This window comes from Malaclemys terrapin, chromosome 10, assembly GCF_027887155.1.
Source record: "Malaclemys terrapin pileata isolate rMalTer1 chromosome 10, rMalTer1.hap1, whole genome shotgun sequence".
In the NCBI taxonomy this organism is placed as follows: domain Eukaryota; kingdom Metazoa; phylum Chordata; order Testudines; family Emydidae; genus Malaclemys; species Malaclemys terrapin.
Window position 1 is genome coordinate 67,747,238 of NC_071514.1, and position 24,822 is coordinate 67,772,059.

Here is a 24,822-nt window from a genome sequence, read left to right on the forward strand (position 1 = left end):
AAATATGGAAGTATGGACTTAGGCATTTGTCTTTCCAAATGTTTATAGCATTAATCTGATTAGTGGTGTGTTTCAAGTACTGAGTAATTACGGCTTGGGGGTCAACATTACTTTGCATGTGCCTGTTTACCATTAAGTACTTCTGTTTTATAATTAGAAAATCTAACTTTGATTTACCTATTAGGAAGTTCAGATCCTCTCTGAGCCAGTTCTACTGCATGAACAGCACTTTCATGCCCATCTCCATTCTCCAGGTTACCTAAAGTAGCATGCACAGGACATAAATTAATTAGTGAAAAAAAATCCAACATACAAAATGAGCAAAATGTAATAGTTGTCTGTTACACTTGCAACTAATAAAGGTAGTAAGGGTAAAATTTTCAAAAGCACCTAAATCAAAATTTCACTACGGAAATAGGCTTGTAAGTGTATAAGCCCCATTGACTGTCAAAGGACTTAGGTGCTTCTGCAAAAAGAAGAACAGGAGTACTTGTGGCACCTTAGAGACTAACAAATTTGTTAGTCTCTAAGGTGCCACAAGTACTCCTGTTCTTCTTTTTGCGGATACAGACTAACACGGCTGCTACTCTGAAACCTGTCATTAGGTGCTTCTGAGAATTTTAGATTTAGTCATATTACATTTAGTGTGCTGACATTTTAGTGTCACAATTTCATGTTTCAAAGTTCTGAGGAAATGCCTTCCCTGAAATATTACAAATCCTGACGCTTAATTTAATTAAATATGAAATTTGATACTCATCACAAACTGAGAGCTGTGGAAAGTGAACTGGTGGTTTAAATCCAGGCATAAATTGACATTTTGTAAATTTAAAAACCCACTATTACAACCGACATCTTTGTTGGCAGTCTTCATACAGAACATGAGGATTAAATAAGCATAGAAGACCATTCATTTCCAGAGGTCATTCCGCCATGTCAGGGTTTAGACATTAATGGGTCAGTGTAGAAAAGTTTATACCTCATACTGTATCTGTTCTGTGTATTAAGAAGTTAATTTTTCTAAGCCATCTAACACTGACTATTTTATGTCCCTAATAAAAATTAATCCATATTCATACCATCATCCTACATACAAATGCTGTCTCTATTTAATAGCCCCATGGGCCCATTCAGTCCCTTATAAAACGTTCAAGTGAAACAAAAATTCAGTCATATTTCACTGACATTTTCTGCATATATCCTAAATATATTTTATCATAATGAGGTTACCATAAAATAAACCTAGAGGCATATGTTAAAACAGTACTGGATTTTAAAAAAAAATGGAGAGAGAAGGTTGACAATGTTTTGACAGTGATGTTGGGTTGAATAAGGAGGGGCATGTCTGTGTTTGTTTTTTAAAATGGTAGAGTCTAAATGTTTTTTAAAGTGGTAGAGTCATTACTGAACTCTCCACTTTGTTTCCAAGCAACTGAATTTCAACCCAAGTTGTGCTACCTCGCAGAACATGGAGACTTGATGCGTCTTGACACATCCTTGAAGCATTACAATAAGAACTGAAGTCAAGGCACCCTTACAAATTAATGAAATATATATTGTAACAATTTCAAAGTTATATCAGCCTTGATACTAATCACTGTAATAAGCCTATAAATCAAGATGAAATATTAGGATGTTAGTTCATATCATATCAATTCTTCAACAATCCAAACAGTATGCTTTTATAACCATCTTTTCATAATACTACCCTATTTTCCAATCAGTTAAAACACTAAATATTTCCACCATTGCAGAGTAATTAGCAACTGTTTGTCACAGATCAAACTCCAGTGTTGTCACCTAAACAAAGGCAAAACCAAACAAAGAAATCAAATAACTTAAATTATATTAGCAAACAAAATAGTTTCTCTCTGTAGGTGTTCTGGTCTGAAACCTGATATAAAATTTATAGACAAATGTAAAAACTCAGAAAGATTGCTGATAGGGGTCTGAGGCTCACAATTCTTATTAAATCTAAAAAAAGGGACTGCTCGGTTCTTCTCTATTCAACTACTGGGACAAGGCAGTAGTTTTTATGGACCAACTTCTTTTGGTGAGAGAGAGAGACGAGCTTTTGAGCTTAGATAGAGCTCTTCTTCAGGCCTGAGTCAGAGCTGAAGAATAGTTCTGTGTACACTCAAAAGCTTGTCTCTCTCACCAACAAAATTGGTCCAATACAAGATATTACCTAGGGTGACCAGACGTCCCGATTTTATCGGGACTGTCCCGATATTTCCTTGTTTGTCCCGCGTCCCGACCGACGTGCGGTCGGGACACTGGACAAACAAGGAAATGCCCCGGAGCCTGGAGCCCGGAAGTGCTCGCACCCCCCCCCCCCCGCCCCGACTCCGCCCCCTCCTCCCCCGATTGGCTCCCTCCCCAAATCCCCGCCTCTTCCCCGGGCGACTCAGAGGGAGCGCGGGGCCGGGGTGAGTAACAGTCCGGCCTGGCCCCGAGCAGGCAGGACTCAGTTGGGTGGTAGGGAGAGGAGGGGGGCAGCCCACGGGGCCAGGCGGCGGCTATTGTTGTCCCCCCGGGCAGCGGGACTCGGGAGCAGCCACTGCTGCAGCTCCCACTGCCGCGGGGGGAGGAAGCGGCCATGGCGCTCCGCAGCTGCGGCGCCTCCGAACCGGGGCCTGCTGCAGGGACCCAGCAGCGCGCACACTGCGCCCAGCCCCTGGCCAGTCACGTCTGGGCTGCTGCCCAGCTGGTGCAATCCCGCGGCGGCCCCGGGGTGGAGGCATTGGCAGCCCAGCCCCGTTCGTTCCCCTGCGGGACCCGAGCGGGACAGGGGGGCTGGGGCCTGCTGCCCCCGCTCCGGGGCCGCCGCGGGATAGCACCAGCTGGGCAGCAGCCCAGACATGACTGGCCAGGGGCTGGGCCCAGCGTGCGCGCTACTGGGTCCCCGCAGCAGGCCCCGGCTCAGGGGGTTCGGGGGCGCCAGAGCCGCAGCCGCGGAGCGCCATGGCCGCTTCCTCCCACGCGGCAGTGGGAGCTGCAGCAGCGGCTGCTCCCGAGTCCCGCTGTCCAGGGGTGAGAACAGCCGCCGCCTGGCCCCACGGGCCGCCCCCCTCCTCGCCCTACCACCCAACTGAGTCCTGCCTGCTCGGGACCAGGCCGGACTCTTACTCACCCCGGCCCCGCGCTCCCTCTGAGTCTCCCGGGCCTCCCTCCAGCGCTTGCGGAGGAAGGGTGGGTTTTTTTTTGGCCCCGCCCCCCGCGTCACCCCCCCCTCCCCCCGCGTCCCGATATTTGTCTTGGGTGATCTGGTCACCCTAATATTACCTCACCCACTTTGGCTTTCTAGTACCCTGGATCAACACAGCTTGAACACTGCATACAACTATTCAATTACTGATATTTTATTAGTTGCAAGTATATGAAACAACAATAGAGGGCAGTACAACATTACTTAATTCTTTTCAAGTTATATTCTTTGATTTTTACCACCATAATTATACAGAAAAATTGTTAAAAAACACTGCCCATTTATCTACCTCATCAATTAATGGTTCTCAAAAACTACGGGAATATACACAGCAGATTCAAAAGGGAAGAAAGGTTTTACTTCTGAACTGCATATATTTGGAATGCTGCTGAACTGTTAAGTAGTCATTATAAAGAGAACACATTCAAACAAACATGTTATTTTTTGAAACAATTAGCCAAGTAACTAATCAAACTATATATTCTGGTGACACATTTATGGCAAAATAAAGAATCTTTAAATGTACTCAGTTTTACGGACTCACTCCCTGCCCTGGAGTTTGTGTTCCATATCATCTCAGGATCATAATCATTCAGAAAAATGATGCTGTAAGGGATTACTGCTGAGTTGGTAAAAGGATTCTGGAAAGAAATGGGTTTTGGAGTGGAGTGTGCTTGGGTGCAAGGAGTGTTCCATCTGTAGAAGGCAACAGGATAGGCATGAAAATAAGAGTGCAAGAAAGATGAATGGGGCAGTAACATAAAAACTAGGAACAGTGCAGAAGGAAATGAAAGCACAGGTATAGGAACACAGCCATTAATAGACGATGGAAATTTTAAAGTAACGACATAGTTAGTTATGTACATCTGATTTGGTAGTTTTAATGGGCCATAATAAAAGCTAGCCTTGCCAAGGTCTTTTCATTTAAATGTCAGAGTACGGTAACTCCTCATTTAAAGTCATCCCGGTTAACATTGTTTCGTTGTTAAGTTGCTGATCAATTAGGGAACATGCTCGTTTAAAGTTGTGCAATGTTCCCTTATAACGTTGTTTGGCAGCCGCCTGCTTTGTCCATTGCTTGCAGGAAGAGCAACCCGTTGGAGTTAGCTAGTGGGCGCTTGGAACCAGGGTGGATTAGCAGCCCCGCCTAAGTTCCCTGTGTGGCAGCTGCCCAGCAGGCTATCAATTGCCGGCAGTTCAGCTGTCCCGCCCCCCACTGCCACGTGCAGCTCCTGCCCTCTGCCTTGGAACTGCTCCCGGGAGCCTCCTACTTGCTGTGCAAGGGAAGGAGAGAGGGGGGCTAATGTCAGGGTGTCCGTCCGTCCCCCTGCTCCTGCATCCAACTTACCCCATCTCCATGGAGGGAGGGGAGGGACACAACAGGGCTCAGGACAGAGGGAGCTTCCTGGTAGCAGCAGCTGCTGTCTCAACTTGCTGATCTACTTAACAAGGCAATGTACTTAGAGTGGGATCAGCCTACCTAAAGGGCCAATGTGCATCTCTCTCTCTGGGCTGGTCCACACTAACTCCCCAGTTCGAACTAAGATACGCAACTTCAGCTACGTGAATAACGTAGCTGAAGTCGAAGTATCTTAGTTCGAAATACAAGGTACTTACCTCGGCTCCACACGCGGCAGGCAGGCTCCCCCGTCGACTGCACGTACTCCTCTCGCAGAGCAGGAGTACCGGCGTCAATGGCGAGCACTTCTGGGATCGATTTATCGCGTCTAGACAAGACGTGATAAATCGATCCCAGAAGATCGATTGCTTGCCGCCGAACCAGCGGGTAAGTATAGACGTACCCTCTGTCTCTGCCATGCTGTCTCCCCTCCCTCCATTCATGCTGCCCTGTAGAGTGTGAGGCTACATTAACAACAATGGGTTAACCCTTGAAGGGTCTGCCAAAAGCTAGTTCATCATTTAGCAGTAAGGCATTCCCTGGAAAATATCCGACCCTCTTCCACCCTCTGACTTCACCACCTCAACCAAGCTTCACAATCATCATCGCTGTGTACAGTATTAAATTGTTTGTTTAAAACTGTGTGTGTGTGTGTGTGTGTGTGTGTGTGTGTGTGTGTGTATAGTCTGGGCTGGCGAAAAAAATTTCCCTGGAACCTAACCCCCCATTTACATTCATTCTTATGGAGAAATTGGATTCGCTTAACATCGTTTCGCTTAAAGTCACATTTTTCAGGAATATAACTACAACGTTAAGCGAGGAGTTACTGTATATCCAAATTAATCCACTCAGTCCCTACGGAAATCCTGTATTTTCTCCATGGCTCCTCTAACATCTAAATAATGCCACTGTAGATATTGGAGGATGACGAATAAGTAAATTGCTATGAGAATTCAGTTCTCCATAGACCTTTATGGTTGGGGGGTGTAGGGGAGTGGGGAGAGAGAATGGGCTATCATACGCACCCAGCAGATGAGATTGAGACATAGCATTCAGCCAAACAGCCATATTTTGTATATTCCTGTATTAAACCAACTTCATGTGACTTTGGTTATAAGTTATTTTTCTCTAGTTAGTATCTGCCTAAAATTTCTCTTCTATAACTGAAACTTTACATTCCTTGGCCTCAACCCAACAGTGAATTCTATTTTTGAGAAGATTCATTATAGTTTTATACACACATGAATTATACACACAAATTTAACCATCACCTATTGCACATATTAATCTTGTAATTTTACTATTGCAATATAATACTAAAGTATGCATATACTCATTTTGAATCAGCTATATTCGAGTCCTTCAACGATTAGGCTTTTCAGGATTTGGAAGTAGATGCCTACCACAAACATCAGAAACCAAAGCTTTGTTCCACGTCAATACATTAAAATTTGCATTAGGCCATTCTACATCTGTGGCATCCTGTTACTCCTTGACCTTTCAATCTCCACTTTTAGACAAGTGGTATTGTTTTTTAAATTTAAAATAGTTTAGGTAGACGTTGTGTCACGAAATCATTGTGGAGGTCTAAATTCCATGTCAGACACAAACAATACAAACTGACATACAGAAAACCAACATCCATATTATTAACATGTTTAGGACATTTAATACTTCGAAACTTCATAGTGACAGTACCAAACTATTTATTAAAATAATGTATTTTTTTTTTAAAGAATAAAATCTATTCTATCACAACTGAAATGTTGACTTGAGTTTACTCAAAGTTCATGTTCGCCTGGCCAGGCACACAGCATAAACGGCTAAGGATTTCAGAAACACAGCTGTTTGCTCCCCTCTCTAACATGTTATTTTTTTGGCAGTCCATGTAAAAATATGAGTATGAGTGTAATTCTTAATTCTTGTCTATGCTAGCAATTTTTTCAGTGAGCTGTTGAAAAATTACAGGTAGCTTTGTTTTACAGTATATTCACATCTCCCATATTCTGAGGTGCTGAGCAGCGCCTGCATCAATTGCAACGGGAAAGAGGATATTCAGCACCTGACAGGATTGGGAATCAAGTCCTCTTAATTTATATAGTGTGCACAATTTAGCTATTCATATAGTGCCAGATTCTGCAAGGTACAGAGGGTCCTCAACTCCTGTTAATGTAAATGAAAGTTGAAGACTATTCAATACATCTCAAGAAAATGCTTAGCACCTTTCAGAGTTGGGCTCACAGAAGTCAAAAGAAAGTTGCCAACAACTGATGAAGTGCCTCCTCCTGAACAATCGAATATCATTAACTGTGAATTTAAGATGCACCTCTCTCTCTCTCCCTCCAACCGCAGCTCCCCCACTCCAGGAAGAGCATTGTCATGGCATCCTCAACCAGGGTTACAACTCAAGGGAATTACATAAATTTGTTGCTCTCAAAATAACGGTTCTCTGCCTGTGCTCTGTATCCCTTTCACACCTCAACACAAACAAGTGTGCTGTTGTTTACTTTTATCTACACACACTTAAGACTGCACACTTTTTTTTTTGCTACTTTTAAAATATTTTTATTACTGTCCTCATCAGGCTACACCTCTACAAATTGATAAATATTCCAAAATTCCAGTTCTAAATAATTTTATTTTAGTTAACAGTTCAACAATTCAACAGAAATGTTTACATTTTTTAGTTAAGACAACTATAAATTCCCTCTATGAGATCTTTTACTGTAAATATTTTCACTGAAACCATTAAGGTATTTCATTTTAAGTCCACAGTGGTCTTCAAGATGGCCAGTATACTTAGTCCCACTGATTACTGAAAACCTGTCAGCTGGAACACTTTCCACACTGGAAGACATGCCAGAGAAACTTGCTCTTCCACAGCACTCCGGTATGTCTGATATGTCATATTATAATATGGAATACTCATAGAAACACACATTTTCTGGCATCAGCAAGATAATTAATGTGCAAGACAACCCATGTGCTGCATGGATCTACGTCCATCCTCCATTAGCTCAGTTTTTAAGTTAATTATCTAAATAAATTGTACCAACTATCAGGTTTTCTTCCTGAAAACACCATCCTGGCCACCATGGATGTAGAAGCTCTTTACACCAATATTCCACATTAAGATGAACTACAAGCTGTCAGGAACAGTATCCCTGATGAGGCCACGGCACACCTGGTGGCTGAGATTTATGACTTTGTCCTCACCCAGAGCCATTTCAGATTTGGGGACACTTTATACCTTCAAGTCAGTACCCGCATGGCCCCACAGTATGCCAACATTTTTATGGCTGACTTAGAACAACGCTTCCTCAGCTCTCGTCCCCTAGAGCTCCTCCTCTACTTACACTACATTGATGACATCTTCATCATATGGACTCACGGGAAGGAGGTCCTTGAAGAATTCCACCTGGATTTCAAAAATTTCCACCCCACCATCAACCTCAGCCTGGACCAGTCCACACAAGAGATCCACTTCCTGGACACTACAGTGCAAATAAATGATGGTCACATAACCACCATCCTATACCGGAAACCTACTGACCACTATACTTACCTATATGCCTCCAACTTCCATGCAGGACATATCACACGATCCATTGTCTACACCCACGCTCTAAGGTACAACCGCATTTGCTCTAATCCCTCAGACAGAGACAAACACCTACAAGATCTCTATCAAGCATTCTTAAAACTACAATACCCACCTGGGAAAGTGAGGAAACAGAGTGACAGAGCGAGACCGGTACCCAGTAGTCACCTACTACAGGACAGGACCAACAAGGAAAATAACAGAACACCACTGGCCATCACATAGAGCCCCCAGCTAAAACCTCTCCAGCACATCACCAATGATCTAAAACCTATCTTGGAAAATGATCCCCCACTCTCACAGGCCTTGAGAGGTAGGCCAGTCCTTGCTTACAGACAGCCCCCCAATCTGAAGCAAATACTCACCAGCAACTATACACCACACCACAGAAACACTAACCCAGGAACCAATCCCTGTAACAAACCCTATTGCCTTCTCTGTCTCCATATCTACTCTAGCGACACCATCGTAGGACCCAACCACACGAGCGACACCATCAGGGGCTCATTCACCTGCATATCTACAAATGTGATATATGCCATCATGTGCCAGCAATGCCTCTCTGCCATGTACATTGGCCAAACCAGACAGTCTCTATGTAAAAGAATAAATGGACACAAATCAGACATCAGGAATGGTAACATACAAAAGCTAGTAGGAGAATACTTCAATCTCCCTGGACACTCAATAACAGATTTAAAAGTAGCCATTTTTCAATCCAAAAAAACTTCAAAAACAGACTTCAAAGAGAAATTGCAGACCTACAATTCATTTGCAAACTTAACACCATCAATTTGGGCTTAAATAGGGACTGGGAGTGGCTGGCTCACTACAAAAGCAATTTTCCCTCTCTTGGTATTGACACCTCCTCATCAATTATTCGGACAACCACTGAATTTGCCTTCAAAATTGGTTCTCCACTTGTAAGGTAACTCCCCTCTCTTCATGTGCTAATATATATTTATGCCTGTGTCTGTAATTTTCACTCCATGCATCTGAAGAAGTGGGTTTTTACCCACGAAAGCTTATGCCCAAATAAATCTGTTAGTCTTTAAGGTGCCACCGGACTCCTCATAGTTTAAATAAATTGTGTAATGCACAAAGTTAGTATTCAGAGGATATGAATAGAACATTCATCGAGTCAGAATGCATGCTGAAAATGTGGTGGAGAATAAAAAGGGAATTGACTTCTTGAAGTTTACACAATATATGCCAAAACATATGCAATTATATTTTATAGCTAAAAGGGCATTTTTTTTTCTATTTACTTAAAATCCAAATTCTAGTATATGGCTGGCTAAAGCCCATTTGAGAGATTCAGGAGTTCATATAAATAATACATGGCTACTGTATTACAAATCACTAATAAAGAGAAGCATGTGGAATTGATAGCATGTCAAATCAAATACATACAGGTAGAATATGAACTTATATGTTTATCAAGAATGATAGCACTGAAGTTGTATAAAAATTATGGTATACCAGAACATGGTTTGAACACAGTAGAGAACTAGAGCAGTTTATTGAAATTAGATAATAGTAAATACCTACCAATCTGGGAGTAAGAACCAACAGCACTGACAGGAAACAGAATATCTGAATTATCGTTCAGGATATGCAGGGGAGTCCAAGTGCATATCTGTGAATTGCATGTGCCCCCATCATATGGCCTAAATAAAAACATATGATGGGCAGTGATCAGTGTTTTATGAATTTCTTTGAAATATAATATATAATAATTCATTTTGTACAGCATTTTCAGGATAGAAGTTGCTATGAGTTATGCTAGGAAAGAATTGTATCTCAGTTCCCACTCCCTGACCCCAATCCTTATGATTAGATGTATGAAGAAATGTTTCAAACATAACACAGATTCACAGCAGAGTTGGCTGGTCCAAAGTAGGCAGGCAGGCTGGACAGTGCCCTGTTCTCCACTTTCAGTGCCCAGTGATCTGCCAAACATGATCAGGAAAAGGATGGGGGATGCAATTTCAAAAAACAAAATATTAAAACTGTGTCATTTAACTATGTATTTTGTTTCCCCCAACCTCCCATTTAAAAAATAAAACATTTGACTTTACAACCAAAATCCAAGTGATCACATACAAAGGATGGGAAAATCTCCAGTGGGTAAGGGTTGGTTTGAATTTATCATCCAAAAGTTTGCATGACTATTTGAAACTTGAGTCTGAAAACTCAGCTGGAAATCTTATAAGGAAACTCCTGGAAATCTCACAAGTTTTTCTTCTGGTCCTTGCCAGAAATAAGTGAAGAATACCAGATTTTACATTTTTACCATGTGAATTATTTGGCTAAGTTATAGTTTGATTCTAAAAATAGGTAAAAGTTTAGGGATCTTATAGGTTAGGCAAATTAATTTTTCTGTTCCTATGAAGCACTTGAAGCAAAGTAGAACTGCACAGACAGTTTAGTTTTGGCTCTATGTACTTACTTTTCTGAAACTTTTGTTTCATCTTCCACACCTTTGTTTCCCAGTATCTTTCCATATATCTCTTCCTCATTTTCATCCACATCTTCATCATCAATACTCTTCACATCAAGCTTCTGGTAACTACACTCTCCATTCAAAAACATGGAATCGCTTTTCCACAAATGGGTATTCTGATTTCCATTTAAATTTTGTACAAGAGATCCTTCAGAGGAAGGTAACACAAAAGCTGAAGACTTGTCTGAGTTCTCTTCTGAGCTTTCTCCTGCAACTGCTGTCTTTAAAGTATCTCCTAAATTTTGTTCATCTTCCTCCTCATCAAATGAGATGATGTGTGTCACCCTTTTCTTCTTCTTTCGATCTTTTCTACATTTTAAATCTGGTGACAACAAAAGATTGATTTACATATTTTAGAGAAAAGCAGCTAACAAATGGAGATACTAATTCATTTAGGACTTTACTGCCTTTCCTTAAAGAGCAACAAAGAGTCCTGTGGCACCTTATAGACTAACAGATGTATTGAAGCATAAGCTTTCGTGTGTGAATACCCACTTCATCAGACGCATGTAATGGAAATTTCCAGAGGCAGGTATAAATATGCGGGCAAGAATCAGTCTGGAGATAATGAGGTTAGTTCAATCAGGGAGGGTGAGGCCCTCTTCTGGCAGTTGAGGTGATTGAACTAACCTCATTATCTCCAGACTGATTCTTGCCCGCATATTTATACCTGCCTCTGGAAATTTCCATAACATGCATCTGATGAAGTGGGTATTCACCCACGAAAGCTTATGCTCCAATCATCTGTTAGTCTATAAGGTGCCACAGGACTCTTTGTTGCTTTTTACAGATCCAGACTAACACCGCTACCCCTCTGATACTTTCCTTAAAGAGGTAAACATACATGATGGGACAGGGGAAACAAAACACACACAAAAAGATTTTTCCAGGATTAAGGCTACCAAAGCAAGTTTGCACACTGCTAAAATGACATATTTGAAATAAAAAGATAGCAATGTATTTAATATCCTCCCCGCCCCAATCAATCAAGTCGCTAACATTTTTGATAGCTGCTCAGGGAACCTTGATGGGAAGTATTTCACAGGAAGAAATTGCAGATACTTAAAAAGAGTATTCCATGGCAATTATTTAAGAGTTCTATTACAAACAGAAAAGGGTTAAAATGACAAAGAATGACAGATAAAATTAGTGTTTGCAGTGTTGTTGCAGCAATGTTGGTCCCAGGAGACTAAAGGTAGTATCTTTTATTGGACCAACTTCTGTTGGTGAAAGAGAGAAGCTTTTGAGCTACACAGAGCTGAAGAAAGCTTGTCTCTTTCACGGACAGAAGTTGGTCCAATAAAAGATTTTTCCTCACCCACCCTGAGTCTCAGACAAGATTAGTGACAGGCCACAGGATACTTTTAAACCTCATAGGTTTATATTCTTTACATTTAAATGTACTTTTGAACAGTTTATTTAAAGGACCCCTAACTAAATGGCTCAGACTATAAAGAGTTGTTTTTGAGGAGGTGAGGGGATGGAGGTCATATTTGTTTGTGGCAGCATACTGGAACTCTCTCAGAGAAAGAAAAGTTCAATATATATTTTTAAATTTCTCATTTTGTCCCTTAACCCCAAACCAGCTACCACACCTCCCCCACCTCACACATACATACATACATACATACATACATACCATTCAGCTAAACTAATATTACAGTTTTCTGCTTCCCCTTTTGATCTAGAGGGCAGGGTGGATTTGATTAAAATCACTAGGCAGGAAGACTGGATGTAATCATGGATTTCTACATAAAAGTGCATTCTTGTTGGTTGTTATAACCTTAATTCATATTCTTCACAACTCAGAGATAGATGTAGGTTTCATTTTTAGAAGGTACACACTATACATTTTTAAGTGATTTATTTTGAAAACTTTTCAGATAAGTTTTACAGCTATATCAGAAAATGAATGATTGTTTGGTTATTTCATTTACCAAAGGTAATTGAAACAGATATTTATGAAGTCATTGGGAGGTGAACTATCTCCAATTCAACAGGTTAACCATTAATATTTGGAGGATTTTCTTGCCATTCTGTATTAGGAAGAGAACATCACCAGACAGACATTTAAATAGTTTTATTTAACTAAAACAACGTTTTGTATTCCGGATTTTTTTCTTCAACAGCAAACATATAATATTTTAACAAAACAAGTATATGAATTTTTGAATTTAGTTAAATATTCAAGTTTTTTTAAAATCAGGTTTGTTTTTGTTAAAATTGTTTTTAACTAAAATTGTTAAATGAAATATTTTAAAAAAAATTAAAATTGACTATGTCAGCCAGGTCAACATGAGAAACTTAAAATATTGGCTTCTGCAGCTAACTCAGTTGTCTTCATTTTCTTGTTTGTTCATAATCTGGAAAAGAAAAACAAGCTTTCCTGCTTTTTCAGGTCCCAAACGATTTTTCAATTTGGAATGAATTAGTCCAAAGGAAGAAAATATTTTTTCTACACCGTCAGAAGAAGCTACTGCTGTTAAAAGTGAGATTATCACTTCAACAGTCTCTGAATCCAAGTGCTTAAGTGACTTCCACCAGTTCACTGGTGTGACTTTCTTTAAAACATCATCAGCAAACATATATTTCTTGAATGGTTCACCCTTAGCTCTGAAGTTTATTATAGTTGGCATTATGGAGGGATGATTGCTGGATGTCCATGTCATAGTCAACTCCTCTTCTTCAGCAGTTAAGGTTTGACCCTGGTACCAAGTATTGAGAATATTTGCAAGAAAATGAGCTGGAGATAGTGCTTGTCCCATTCGTTTTTTTTTAATGCTTCTAATTTAACTCTTTCATTCCATATTTCTCTTTTTAAGATCTCACTCACTTCCTTCCAAATTTCAACAGCCTCAGCAATAAAACAGCTATTTCCCTGCATTTTGTTCAAGGCTACAGAAGTGGGCTTCAAGGTACTCAGCATGTGTTCAACATTTCTCTTAAGCCCAATGCTGAGAACTTTGGCTGTGACAATGCCATCTATTTTTTCACAATTTTGTTCAGTTTCACAAACTGTCATCAGATTAGGCCAGTTCTTGATATAGTGCTCTAAACAGTCCACTACAGAGTTCCATTGCACGTCTTGTAGAAGAGTTAGCTTGGTTCCTCCCAATTTTTTCAGAGTAGCTGCTGCAAAGTGGTTGTTACAGAAGTATTTTGCAATTTCAACATTAGCCTTTATTTCTGGAACACTAAAGTCTTTGGCTAGGAGGTGCATCAAATGAGCACTGCAACTGTGTTATTAGCTTGGGACTCTCTTCACTTTCTTCTAAATAATTTCTTCTCATCTTGGATACATTTGCAGCATTGTCTGTGACCAAGCTACGTTCTAGACATTTGAATTTTTTTTCCACAGTTTGTTATAGCTTTTACTGCTACTTCTTGCAAGTATTCTACTGTGTGTGCATTTCCTCATGTATCAATTGTTTCTGTAAGGAAGACATTCCCTTCTTCTATTATCACACAAGCACATTCAACAGGATCATTGTGGATATTGCTCCACCCATCAAGACTCAGGTTAACAATTTTACCCGCTAACCTTTTGCACACTGCTCAATTTCTTTTTCATACACTTTATCCAGCAATTTGCCTGCTCTGTTGGGTGGACTGTATCCTGGTCTTAATGACTGAACCATGTTAATGAAGTGTGGGTTCTCAATCATACGGAAAGGAGAGTTTGTTGCATAAACAAACCAGGCAATTTTTTCATCCATTACCTCTTTCTGTAATCTGCTGGTTCTTATCACATACTCATCTATGGTTGTTTCTGGATGATGGAGGGTTTTTTTCTTTTTGCTACAAGTGATATACTGTGGCTATGTGACATACATGATGTGACTGAAACACTATCATTGGCAGATTACTCTAAAACTATAAAAATGATGGCGAGCTTGAAGGTGGAAAGTCTTCAGAATCCTGTATGTTGAGGATGGATTCTCCTAAACAAAATAGGTCAATGCAGTTATTTAATTACTATTACCATACTGCTCATTTAGTATTACTCATTGCATTCACTGACACTCAGTACTACTTTAAAGGCGAAATTGTAAAAGGAAGATCTGCCTATTCCAGCTATTTATTTTTTTATCACAACTGCATCTAAAATTATAGTACTATAGAGTAACAACTATATTTTTTGCTCAAACATGAGAATTCAAGAATAGTCCAGAAGGAAGACAGGCAGTCCTTAAGAAAGAAGTATAAAATAAAAATGTTTACCAACCTGAAGATCCTGCATGCTCAGACATGTTCCTTTCATCATCTTCAACGCAGCTTCCTCCTGAGAAGGAACACTTCTCATGATGTTGTTTTATTCAGGCGTTGCATTTCTTTGTTGCACTATTTGCATTTTGCATGCATGCCTGTCTTACCCACAGGTAGAGGAACTTCATTAAAATATTCCCAAACTGGGTCTCTTTTACGGCCTGCTGCCATTATTGGTTTTCCCTTCTAGTGAGAGAATGGTATGGGAGATCTCAAAATCAATGAAGGCTACACTCAGAAAGACCTCAAGATTTCTGGAATATGCTGCTCAAACACCTTCACTTTTGTTTCTACTGCCTGTCCCTCCCTTCTCACATTTATCTCCAGAATTCTTCTCCTTGTCCAGATCTATTCTGCCCACAAATAATCTTTTATTTATTGAACTTTTTGAAACTTTGCACTTTTAGAGAGAGGTAAGGGATTGACTCTGTTTACACAAATTTGCAGAGGGACAATAGGGCTGAGGTCTGTTATTTCTCACCTCTATATATTATTTATTTATTTGAAAACATTTTTGCTGTTAACAAGCATGTTATCTCTGGAGACACACATCCACAGTTTGAGAACTGTAAAACTAAGCATCGTTGATGGTATCTTCTGGACTGAGCACTAGTCCCATTGGGCAGATAGAAAGATTAACCTAAATAATCTATACAGAAGCCCCTGGAACCCCATAAGATTGGGTCCCCAATCCATGAACTATTGGAACTCATTTACAAATCTTTTCTTAAACATTACATGAATATATTGTCTCATACTATAGAATTAGAATTTATAATCCCTATTACATGATGAAATATCTTTGAGCTATAATGTATCTTAATTAAAACTATCTTTAGATAAAATGCTTTTTGAGGACAAAATCTATCAAAAAATCCGATTTAAATAAAAAATTTATTTAAAAAAAATTTGATTTTTAGCCACCCTGCTAGAGGGAAGTACAGCTGTTATTTGCCATGGGTGTACATCCCATTTCCCATCTAGTTTACTAAGTACATTGTTTTCTATATCTTATTATTTACTCAAATGTAAGTTACTAACCTAAATAATTATTCTAATCACTTAAAAAATGATGTTCTGCATTTTAAAACAAATATACTGCTTGCCAGGCAGTGGCATATACAAGAAACCATCATGTGTTAGTAAATCCAAGGGCAACACTCTTCTGCTCCATCCCTCACATCTGTGACATTAGACTCATTTTATCTAACGATATATCAGGTCCCATCTATACAACAACAACGATGACAAGAAGAGTTATTAAAAACAAATAAAAAAAAACAGTTTGGTCCCATTCTGGAAAGGAGCTAGTTGATTTTCAAAAGCCATTTTAACCTTTTCCCACAACTAGGCAGTGATGTAGTCTCAGGATTGGTTTTCAAGAGCCCTTTTAACCAAATTACGCCTAACCTGTTCTGGCAAAAAAAAAAAAAAAAAAAAAAAAAAAAAAAAGTTTCCTGTTCCTGCCTTTTTTGTAATGTAGATGGGATGTTAGTCACTTCAAATAGCTACATGTTATTTTAGTGCAATCCAAGAATACCAGAAACACATAGGCCTGGGAAACTGGTATTGTGGACTGATTCTTTTCTGCCCCTCCCCACCCCAACTCTGACCAGCATATATCCACAGAGAATTTCTCCCTAATGATAAAATGAGGCTAGAATATATTCTGAACACAAATAAAAGAAGCAACAGAATACAAGCAACAAGCGTGATTTCAATGGAATCACCTGACAAATTTATTCTAAAAATTCAATGTACTGCTGTATTTGAATGCATCTAATGTTTCTGTTCTAACGAAGTTGCACACTAACGTGCAGCATATGGTCAAGTATTCTGTTGTTCAAACTGTAGAATGCATTTTGAAATAATAAAAGTTATCCCAAGTATGGAAGCATCGCAACCCTCTTAATTCAATTTAGTTGAAAATCCGCACAAAAACCTTGGTGTCAAGATATTTTAAAAATGCTTTTTTAAAATAAACAGCATATTTTAAATGCCAGAAAAGTAAATAATTTCTGCTCTCCTGCCCCACTCACACCACGCACATTTACACATTTTCGTAGTTCTACTGGAAATTCATAGGGCATCAAAAACCTACAATGAGTCCTCTTCTTCTATCATCTAAAGCAATTCTACTTAAGCATCTCAAAGTTAGACTTTTTATTTGATGAGTACAAGACTGCCAAAATGGTGCTTTATGTTTGCAACTTTCAGTTTCTGGAGATGAAAATTTACCCCTTTGATACTTGCACAGCAGACTACATATAAGTGAAAGCTGCATCTTACTGCACTATTTTAAACCTACAGTAGACTCAAGTCTTCACAGACGCTGTGAGTGGCTGTCCAAAACTATCATCTACCATGTTTGTGCTAGCTGAAGCATAGCAATAGCACATTCAAATATTCTAACCTTGTGTGGCTAAACTATGATCTATAAAGCATAATTATTTATTATTTGTTAAGGGACTTTATAGACTATATACACGGTCTGCCCAAACAGTTAACAATCAAGCTGGAGTTTGTAATCTAGATATACAAGCATAGGCATCTCCCACTGTACTTATCACCGATAGGTAAGGATATGTGCCGAAAGTAAACACATTATTATTAAAGGGACAATGAGTCATGAAATTAGCATCTGCCAGGTATGATATAATGATTTAGAAGTGTGCCATAACAAATTTCAAGTTAAAAATCCCAAATTGTCTTCAAGAGATTACAATTTTCTGCTCCCAGAGATACAAATAGCACAATGCATATATCAATTATACAGAAGAGCTTTTCATTTTCCTTCACACCAATATTTCCAAAGTACTTTTCTTAAAAAACCTACCAGTTTTAAGTTTAAATTGTAACAAACAGGATATTTAAATTATGTGTAACAAATATCTTTAATGATTTAAAGAATTTATTCTTGATATTCTTTTAGAGTCTTCCTTAATCTAAAAAAATTAAATATTTGAGCACTTTATATACTTTTTAATTATGTTAGTATCCCCAAAATGCTTACCTGCACTAACATTCTTTGATAGAACTGGAAGTGGGTCAGTGTCTTGATCGGGTTTGATTAAAATGGAAACAGCAGAGGATGCTGTTATCTCTCTTAGAAGGCTGCTAACACCTTGGGTGGATTCCTTCAACAATGAGGTTACATTTTGCGTGGATTCTTTTAAGAGATCAGAGACGGTAGGAGTGCATTTGCTCTGCCCATTTAAGTCCTTGTTGTCGATGTTGATTGCAAAAAGAATTGAGTTCAGACCTTTAGATAAAGCAAAAAGAAAAACCATACAGCAACATAACTGAGAGCATATACGCAATGATATTTCATACACAAATGAAATTAATAGAACATTAAGGCTGCAATGAGGAAGTGTGAAAATAAATCCACAACGAAGAGTATATTTTAACACTGCCTCCTTCTGTAATTCACTAATCACATACTATCTCAAATATCACATAGTGGAAGATCTGTGCCGATGACTCACAGATCTACCTCTCTCCTCTGGACCGGTCTCCTTCCATCCAATTAAAATATCATCCTGTCTCTCTGACATTGCTTTGTGAATGTCTAGCCATCACCCAAAGCTTAATGTGGCTAAAACAGAGTTCTTAACCATATCCCTCCTCCAACCAGCCCCGCTAATTCCTTCATTGATCACTGTGGACAAACATCTCTGCCCTGCCTCTCACTTAGGCTCCTAATGGGGGCATCATCTTCAACTCGGAACTCTCTCTAGGTCCTCACATCTAGGATATGTCTAAATCTTGCCAATTCTTTATGTATTAGAACTCTAAGATATCCATCCATGCAACTAAAAATTCTCATCCAAGCTCTGATCAAATAGCATTTCAATCACTCCAACATCATTCTCTCTGCTTTTCACAAATACAATCTTGCCCCATTTATATCCATTCAGAATGTTGCTACAAAGAACATTTTCCTAGCTTGTTGCTTTGACCATGTCATCCCTCTCTTTATATCCTTCCACCAGCTCTATTACATCAAACATAAGTTGCTTGTCATCACTTCCAAGGCCCTTCAGGGTCTATCCAGATGCTACCTATGATCTTGCATTTGCTATTAAGATGTTGATGCTCACCTATGATCGGCCCATGATGCCAGCCTCCTTCACCCACTTGTTACTTTTTCTCACAAGCACCTCTGTGCCCTCTCCCATGCTGCCCCTCATGTTTAGGAGGAGCTCCCAATAAATATCCACAAAACTAACTCATTATCCTCCTTGAAAAGCCTCCTCAAAAATTCTCCTTTGCTGTAATGCCTACCAAAAAAAAACCCACTCGACAACAGGTAGGCTGCTGGTTTGCTGAGACCACTGCCTATCATGTTGACCAATATTGTCTTTGTTTCCCTGTATGACTGTATCCACCTGTTGGCTCTTGTCTTATACTGAGACTGTAAACTCTTTGGGGGCACAGATTGTCCATTTTGTTGTTTGTACAGTGACTAATACAATACAGTCCTAGGCCATGACTATGGCTTTTAAATAAGAAGGAACATTACACAGAGGAAGGATGGTCCAGAGGCTAGAACATTAATTTGGACTTGCCAGACCAAAGTTCAATTCCCTATGATCTTGGATGCAATTCAAGAAATAGTATGCAGCCAAGTAAGACTACTGCATTGTTGACACTGTCAAAATGCTGCTTTAAGTTGTTTTGCTGTTAAAAAAAAAAGTCTGTGCTCTTTTGAATAAGAAAATATCCTAATTATTTTCTTTGCTAGTGTACTGATACAGCAATATAAACTACAATTTTGAAAGATCAAGGTTTGTAAGCAAAAAGTTAAAGCTCCCACACAAAGTATTCCCACCAAGTAGAGATCTCAATACTCCCTCTGTAATTTAAGTTGGTGCCAATATCCAATGTTATGTATGCCCCATTACTGAGTACATAAAATGAACCAGCACTCGCCTCACCAACAGCACCCAACTCATTATTTTATAAAGTGCTTTGCAATTACTACAGAAATAAGCACATTCCAAAAATGAAGTCTCTCTCACAACAGTATCATTCAAGAGTTTGCCTTAAAATGTCCAGGCTTACCAGCTGCCATCGTAGGTATCATACTAGAACGTTCTTCATCCATCATAAAAGACCAGTCTTCATAGAAGACACTATAGATTAAAAGGTAAACATAAAGCCACATAGTTGCATATTCTTTATTTAGCGTACACTGTTTTTTAAAAGAGGAAACATGACACATATCAGCTGCACAGAGGCTCAGATACATCAGCTGATCCAAATACAAAGTGCAGTGGCCCTTTAAAGAGCCTGACATGCATGAGATGGGAGAAAGAGTAATATAAACTCTAGGCAATTCTAAACTAAAAGTAATGAAGCCTATTCAAATGTGAGTTGTATAACAGTGAATACTGGGCGTTAAATGAAATAGTCTGCCTTTGATCTTCGCATTTTCTAATAAGATGCAAGTCATTCAGATCAGGACTCTCTCAGCTGTAAGACTAATTTTACAGTAATACTAGCAATTACTTCTGGATAAACAGCTATATTAACAGCCATATCACTTACCACTGCATATCCATGTAGTTGCCATATTTGAGAAATCCAACATTTCACCCATAGCTACCAAACCATTTTGGAACAAGTTAGAAAGGATAGATATAAACAAATAATGAGAACAGAGCAAGATCCCGTGTTAAAAACTGAGCTGTTGAGCAATGAATTATCAGGCCCAACCAAATTATTTAGGCTCTTGCTCAACCAGGATGTAAAGGCACTAAAGAATCAAAGGGAGGTTGATGTGATTCCTGTAAGTAATAGGCAAGAGACTGGTAACTAAACATGTTGGGCTGAACCCTTTCCTTAGCAAGCACCATACTCTACCATTACACCTTAACTGAATGGTTAAAGAATGGGATAGCAAAGAATTTATTGTGACAAAAAACTGAGACTGAGTTCTTATAAAAGAAAATAAATAAGGGGAAGAAAATGGATGCAATCTACTAGGTTTTGTACTTTGTAACATTTTGCGTGAACACGGTCTACTAACTGTGTTGTTTATTTAGATGTTGACTCTTCAGATCAAGGACTGTCATATAAGGTGTATGAAGAATGGTGCCCAATCCTGACTAGGGCATTTAGGCTCGTTCAGGCTCTTGCTCACTCTCTCCCCCTCTCCGCTCGCTCGCTCTCTCCCTTACCCCCATCTCATGCAGAACATTAGGCCTTCAACGCTGCCTTCCATCTTTTTCCATCTCCTGCTGCAATCTTAACTTCTTCCAGTATTACTTTGATAGCTTTCAATTCTGCTTCTATTGTGTATTTCCATGTTTGTTATCCTGAGTCTACCTCATCATCTCTTGCCTTGGGGATTTCAGTCCAATGCCCGTCTCATCATGTTATTTGGGTCTTTCCTCCATGTATGTCCTAGACACCTCCATTTTCATTCCATAATTTCCTGTCCTTAGTTTCTGTTTTGTCCTCCTCCAGAGTTCTTTATGTGTGATTTTTTTCTGGACATCTAATATGGAGGATTTGTCTAAGATAACTGTTTATGAAAACTTGGAGTTTAGACAGTAAGGTCTTAACAAGACTTCAAGTTTCAGCGCCGTATAGTAAGATTCATTTTATAATCATGTTAAATATTTGAAGTTTAGTTCAGATATTAGGGCAAGATTTCGGTTTCTCCAGATCAGCTTTGGCATTACAAAGGCATTTCTGGATTTCACTATTCTGGCTTTAATGTCTTACTAGGCTGCCAAGATATGTGAACATCCATGACATCTGTGACAGAATCGTACCCCTAGTCATAATAGATTTGAATGTTCACAAATTTTTGAAGGATAACATAATGGCATAGCGACTTCCATAAAAGTGTTCTATCCTCCGTTCCAAAGGCATTTTGGAAATCTTTATAATTCATATAAAGCGACGACTATCACTCTATCAACAGTTCTTTCAAGATACGTTGCTATTTGCTATCCTGTTTGAACCCAACCTGTTCTTGTCTGTGATGCTTCCCAAGGGGGTACCCAGGGTTGTGAGGTATCTCGCCACCACCTGCCCTTGGTGTGAGGTCTGTGCCTGCTGTGAATCAGCTCCCTGATTCCAACAGCCTCTGGCAATAAAAACAGTGTCTTCCAGGCCTCCACAGAGGCCTCTCTGTGCAGGTTAGCAATAGGCTCACATAAATCCCTTAGTCCTCTGAATGTCCCTCTGGAGAGCCCAGACGTCAGTCCACCAAACACTCACATAACTCTCAGATTCTCCACTCCCAAAGGAATAGTTTACACCAAGATATTTGATTACTCTCATGATCACCACTCCGCTTAACCCACAGCACTCTGATACGTTAATAAACTTATTCCTGTTTTCACTATAGTCAAAGAACAGAGATTAAAACAATAGTAAATAAGTATATTGGAAACAAATAGTTACACTATGTATGTAACATTGGAAAAAATAACCCCAACTATACAGACAATATGATGGGGGCTAATTTAGCTACAACAAGTCAGGAAAAAGATCTTGGAGTCATCGCGGATAGTTCTCTGAAAATGTCCACGCAGTGTGCAGAGGCGGTCAAAAAAGCAAACAGGATGTTAGGAATCATTAAAAAGGGGATAGAGAATAAGACTGAGAATATATTATTGCCCTTATATAAATCAATGGTATGCCCTCATCTCGAATACTGCGTACAGATGTGGTCTCCTCATCTCAAAAAAGACATACTGACACTAGAAAAGGTTCAGAAAAGGGCAACTAAAATGATTAAGGGTTTGGAACGGGTCCCATATGAGGAGAGATTAAAGAGGCTAGGACTCTTCAGGTTGGAAAAGAGGAGACTAAGGGGGGGATATGATAGAGGTATATAAAATCATGAGTGATGTGGAGAAAGTGGATAAGGAAAAGTTATTTACTTATTCCCATAATACAAGAACTAGGGGTCATCAAATGAAATTAATAGGCAGCAGGTTTAAAACAAATAAAAGGAAGTTCTTCTTCACGCAGCGCACAGTCAACTTGTGGAACTCCTTACTTGAGGAGGTTGTGAAGGCTAGGACTATAACAGAGTTTAAAAGAGAACTGGATAAATTCATGGTGGTTAAGTCCATTAATGGCTATTAGCCAGGACAGGTAAGGAATGGGGTCCCTAGCCTCTGTCTGATGGAGATGGATGGCAGGAGAGAGATCACTTGATCATTGCCTGTTAGGTTCACTCCCTCTGGGGCACCTGGCATTGGCCACTGTCGGTAGACAGGATACTGGGCTAGATGGACCTTTGGTCTGACCCAGTACGGCCTTTCTTATGTTCTTATGTACACATAGAGCCTCTCTCTGCACCTCAGATATACCAGATCAGTCTTTTGATCTTCATCAGAAAAGAAGGTTCCCATCCCATCCCTTGCTATTTACCTCTTCCTGTTCATTTCCTAATGAATTCTCCACAAGCTCTTCATTAGCATTTGACTCAGTATGCTAATAGACTTCTGTTGCAAGACACACAATACACAGTGGTCCACCAGGGGGAGATGTTTCTCCCCACCTCCTGTATGGAGAAGTTTGTCTCAAAGGCCTGGTCTACACTACGAGTTTATCTCGAATTTAGCAGCGTTAAACCTAATTAACCCTGCACCCGTCCACACAACGAAGCCCTTTACTTCGACATAAAGGACTCTTAATATCAATATCTGTACTCCTCCCCGACGAGGGGAGTAGTGCTGAAATCAGTATTGCCATTTCGAATTAGGGTTAGTGTGGCCGCAATTCAACGGTATTGGCCTCTGGGAGCTATCCCACAGTGCACCATTGTGACCGCTCTGGACAGCAATCTGAACTTGGATGCACTGGCCAGGTAGACAGGAAAAGCCCTGCGAACTTTTGAATTTCATTTCCTGTTTGGCCAGCGTGGAGAGCACAGGTGACTACGCAGAGCTCATCAGCACAGGTAACCATGCAGAGAATCGAAAAAGAGCACCAGCATGGACCGTACGGGAGGTACTGGATCTGATCGCTATATGGGGAGAGGATTCCGTGTTAGCAGAACTACGTTCCAAAAGACGAAATGCCAAAACTTTTGAAAAAATCTCCCAGGGCATGATGGAGAGAGGCCACAATAGGGACTCACTACAGTGCCGTGTGAAAGTTAAGGTGCTCAGACAAGCCTATCAAAAAACAAAGGATGCAAACGGTCGCTCCGGGTCAGAGCCGCAGACATGCCGCTTCTACGCTGAGCTGCATGCAATTCTAGGGGGGGCTGCCACCACTACTCCACCTCTGACTGTGGATTCCGAGCAGGGGGTAATCTCAGCCATGCCTGAGGATTCTGTGGACGGAGAAGATGATGAGGAGGAGGATGACGACGAGCTTGTGGAGAGCACACAGCACTCCTTTCTCCCCAACAGCCAGGATCTTTTTCTCAGCCCGACTGAAGTACCCTCCCAACCCCCAGACAATGAGGCCATGGAAGGGACCTCCGGTGAGTGTACCTTTGTAAATATAAAACATGGTTTACAAGCAAGCGTTTTTTAATGATTAATTTACCCTGAGGACTTGGGATGCATTCGCGGCCAGTACAGCTACTGGAAAAGTCTGTTAACGTGTTTGCTGGCATTCAAGCAACATCTGTTCTTTATCTCGCTGTGTTATCCTCAGGAGAGTGATATCGTTCATGGTAACCCGGTTGAAATACAGGAATTTAATTAAGGGGGCAGAGGTGGCCATTCCTACCGGGCTGTTTGCCTGTGGCTGAAAAGAAATCCTTCCCTGCAGTTAGCCAAGCAGGGGGAAGGGGGGAGGGAAGGATCATTGGCGCTGAGCTTTTCGCGTTTGCCTACCAGGGATCTTCCCTGATACCA

The 24,822-nt window shown here is 40.0% G+C and overlaps 1 protein-coding gene across 4 annotated transcripts in view; it reads right to left on the reverse strand.

Moving 5' to 3' along the window:
• Window positions 1–24,822, reverse strand: part of SNX29 (sorting nexin 29) — a 490,357-nt gene that overhangs the window by 427,440 nt on the left and 38,095 nt on the right. For all 4 annotated transcript variants that reach the window (XM_054042042.1, XM_054042043.1, XM_054042041.1 and 1 more), the window contains 5 exons: window positions 20,048–20,118; window positions 17,994–18,242; window positions 10,661–11,036; window positions 9,760–9,878; window positions 178–259 (listed from right to left, as the gene is read on the reverse strand). In XM_054042042.1, coding sequence (XP_053898017.1) covers window positions 178–259; window positions 9,760–9,878; window positions 10,661–11,036; window positions 17,994–18,242; window positions 20,048–20,118 — 897 coding nt within the window. The remainder of the gene's footprint in view (window positions 1–177; window positions 260–9,759; window positions 9,879–10,660; window positions 11,037–17,993; window positions 18,243–20,047; window positions 20,119–24,822) is intronic.